General features: G+C 48.7%; 2 protein-coding genes across 2 annotated transcripts in view; both read right to left on the bottom strand.

Moving 5' to 3' along the window:
- The window catches only part of hoxb3a (homeobox B3a), an 86,558-nt gene that overhangs the window by 72,851 nt on the left and 10,138 nt on the right, over positions 1-3,569 (bottom strand). The window lies entirely within an intron of this gene.
- On the bottom strand, positions 284-3,553 carry hoxb6a (homeobox B6a). The gene is made up of 2 exons (XM_034894482.1): positions 2,674-3,553; positions 284-875 (listed from the first exon to the last, which is right to left on the bottom strand). Exons 1-2 carry the CDS (start codon positions 3,230-3,232, stop codon positions 595-597), a joined length of 840 nt encoding a protein of 279 aa, XP_034750373.1. The 5' UTR covers positions 3,233-3,553; the 3' UTR covers positions 284-594.

Genomic DNA, 3,569 nt, shown 5'->3' with positions numbered 1-3,569 from the left:
GGGGGGGGGGGGGGGGGGGGTTCTAAAGCTTCAAAACAAGTGCCGGATAGACAATAAGTACATTTGACCAAATAATAATAAAAAACAGTCAAATAAGAAGTTAGGGGTGGTGTTCTTGGAATGCAACAAGACATTGTGTCTTAACACAGTTTGTCACTGTTGGGTGTGTATTTTTAAATACACTTTCCCTAAGCCGCCCCCCCCCCCAAACACACACACACACCCTCGTTTTATGTTCTTGTTTCTATGTTCTCTTTTTACTAATTGCAGGCTATATCTGCTCTTCACACAGTCACACGGTTCCTTCTCAAGTGTCTGTTGCGCATTGTTTCCCATTGTTCGGACCACACAGAGAGCCAGTTGGATCCGTTTTTTGAGGGATTCAAAAGAGGAATCCTTCCCCCTCTTCCTTCTCTTGACACCCCTTGCTCAGGTAAAAAAAAAAAAAATCAAATCAAACGTAGGCTACTTTTCCCAGAGTTTTCCCATCAGACGAACTTTGAGAAGGGAAGAGGAACGGTTTCACCAGCGTTATGTCTTTTTCTCCATCCTCCTCTCGCGTCTCACATCTGTCTGTCTTTCCTCCACCTCTCGTCACTCCGTCCGTTTCTCCTCTTCCTCTGCGCCGTTCACCGTGGAGGACGACGACGACGAGGAAGAGGACGAGTTGATCAGCTTGTTCTCCTTCTTCCACTTCATCCTCCGGTTCTGGAACCAGATCTTGATCTGCCGCTCCGTGAGGCAGAGCGCGTGCGCGATCTCGATCCGCCGCCGCCGCGTGAGGTACCGGTTGAAGTGGAACTCCTTCTCCAGCTCGAGAGTCTGGTAGCGCGTGTACGTCTGCCGCCCGCGCCTCCCGGGGCTGCTGAAGGTCCCTGAGAGATAATAAAAGACAGACAAAGTTACATTTTAACCAAACTAATAACACACAGAGAGATTCAGGGAGTTGTTTTTGTCCTATTCCATTATCTAAAACCTCATTGGTATTGCTGATTTGATACAATTTAGGATTCTCCCCACCTGCTAATGTCTGTTCTATGAAGTTAGACTGTAATCCAGCTGTCAATCAGTCCCCAAGTCCAACAGTGTCTTGGTGTCCTGCTTAGTGCGCATTTTCTTCCATTAAGCGGCTCTACAGACTTTTAAGATGTCATCCCTTTTATAACCTGAATTTTTGGTCCAGCCAGAATCTTTCTCCTTGGTGAAGGCTGGAATTAGTATCTTGGGTTTATTTTGAGCCAAAATAAAAAGAAGCTATTTATTTATTTCACTTTCAAATGACGCTTTAATGCCTATAATGGTGAATAGCAGCATGCAGCAGAGAAGAAAGAAACGCGTTGTTTCAGCATTTTAACCACAAACATAATAATAATAGTAATAATAATAATAACAATAATAGTAGAAGTAAGGCTATTCCCCCTGGAGAGGATGATCCTCCATGGCTGAGTCTCCTCTGATCTTTCCTAACAGCATTTTGGCCCCCGGTGGTAAACAAATCGCCATGTTGTCAGTTTAGCAGCTTCAGATTCTGTATCGATCCCCAAAGGCAGAGCGAGGATGGAAAACCGCACGTGGCTCAGGGCGCGTATCTAAATCTTAACATCCATAAATAAATAAAAAAAAACTCAGCCAAACCCGATTATGAAGGAGCACTCAGGATTTCTGTGCCACTCTGTTCTCTCCCCAGCTGCGTTGAGCTTTATTCTTCATTTATATATATTTATTTATATATATATATATTTTTTCCATTTCCACCTCATCCGTCATAACTCCGAGAGTGCTTTGTACAACAGTAGCCCTGCATCATCCACCATTACTCACTGCCCTCTCAACAGGCCGCTTTTCTCCTCCAAACAAAGCCACTCGGCTCTGCCGTACAGTGGCGCACAACGTTAATTCCACACTTATGGTTTCATTCGCACAGCAGTGTAAAACAGGACAGGCGTGTGCGTCTTTCTGCCACTCTAATAAATCAAATGACTCCCGTGTGAAGCTGACCCGGCACTTTCACTCCGAATATGCATCCACAGGCCTGATTATGAGTCTAATATCTAATCTGTTGGGTTATGAATACAGAGCGCGTAAATTACACTGTCTGTGCTAAGCGGTGATGCAAAAATAACAGGAGCTGTTATGTCATTCTTCCATTAAAAGTTTGTAAAAGAAAAATAAATACAAATAACTTGTCTTCTCTTTAAATGTAAGCTTTAATTTGATTTATTTTAAAGGCAACCCGAAAGAGGGATTGGAATTAAATAATTGAGGCGGACACGGTTGAATAGAAACTAGAGAATGCTTTTAGGTTCCTCTCTGTCCATCCATCTTTCTATCTGTTCATTGTTTTCACCCACAACACTCTGACAGGCTTTTCCTCTCTATCTCTCTCCCCCCCTGCTCGATAGCAGCGCCGGTCAGCAGGTCACATACAGTATCAGGAGCTCCAACCCAAACAAACCCGGTTTATGACGGACAATAAAATACCGAGCACATGACTGACTGACAGGCCAACAAACGGGGATCATAAAGCAGCTACTGGGAGAGGAGGAGGAGGGAAAAGAGAAAGGAAAGGGAGCAAGAGGGGCCGACAGAGGAAGCAAACGTCAGTTTTATGACGGGGATCATAAAATATGCAAGAAAGAGGGGGGAAAGGAAGAAGAAGAAGAAGACACTTACCGTTGCAGGAGTTCATCCGCTGCATCCACGGGTAAATGGGTGCTGAGGACTGGAGCTTGTCGTCCATCGTTTCACCGAACATCCCTTTTCCGCTCAGCCCTGCGCACTCCGCTTTACGCATGCCGTCCTGGCTCAACGCGAGCTGGTGCTCTTCCAGACTACACGGGTGCTCCTTGTCCCGGTAAAAGCTCGTGGCCGCCGCCGCAGCCGCCGCAGCCGCCGCTGCAGTGGCGTAGTCGCAGGCACCGGCTCCGGTTGTGCCCCCTACACCGACCCCTTGCGCCGCCCGGTGCCCGGCGTACGCTCCGTTCGCCGCCTGCTGGTAGTAGGTGGACGCCGGGTACGGTTTCTCCTGGTGCACGCCGCCGCTGGCGCCGTACGCCACGGCCGCTGCGGCGGAAACGGCCGCTGCCCCCGAGTAGTGCCGGAGCGGGTGGTCGGCGGCGTATCCCGACGAGTAGAGCGGGATCTGACCCAGGAATGACTCCGCCGCCTGCCCGCCGGCACCCGTTCCCGGTAGCGTGACCGGGAAAGTGGAGTTGACAAAATAGGAACTCATCGGGAGAAAGTAGGAGAGGAGAAGAAGAAGAAGAAGAAGTAGGAGAAGAGAGAAGAAGACAGGGGAGAGGAGAGGAGAAGAAGAGGAGAGGGGAGGACAGGAGGGCACGAACAAACACAACAACAACGTTCACGCGATGAAGAAGAAGAAGAAGGAGGAGGAGTAGAAGGATGCTAACGGCTAACGGCTAACGGTTCTCCCTCCCGTCCTCCTTCCTCAGCCTTCCCCTGCCCGCACTTTTTGATTTGTTGTGTTTTATAGCCGACAGTCCGACGGGCTGCTGCTATCACTTAGTTTATCGCAGATTGGGAGGAGTGGGGTGAGGGGGAGAGGAGGG

Source organism: Etheostoma cragini, chromosome 15 (genome assembly GCF_013103735.1).
Source record: "Etheostoma cragini isolate CJK2018 chromosome 15, CSU_Ecrag_1.0, whole genome shotgun sequence".
Classification (NCBI taxonomy): domain Eukaryota; kingdom Metazoa; phylum Chordata; class Actinopteri; order Perciformes; family Percidae; genus Etheostoma; species Etheostoma cragini.
This window is presented reverse-complemented; position numbering and strand designations above follow the sequence as displayed.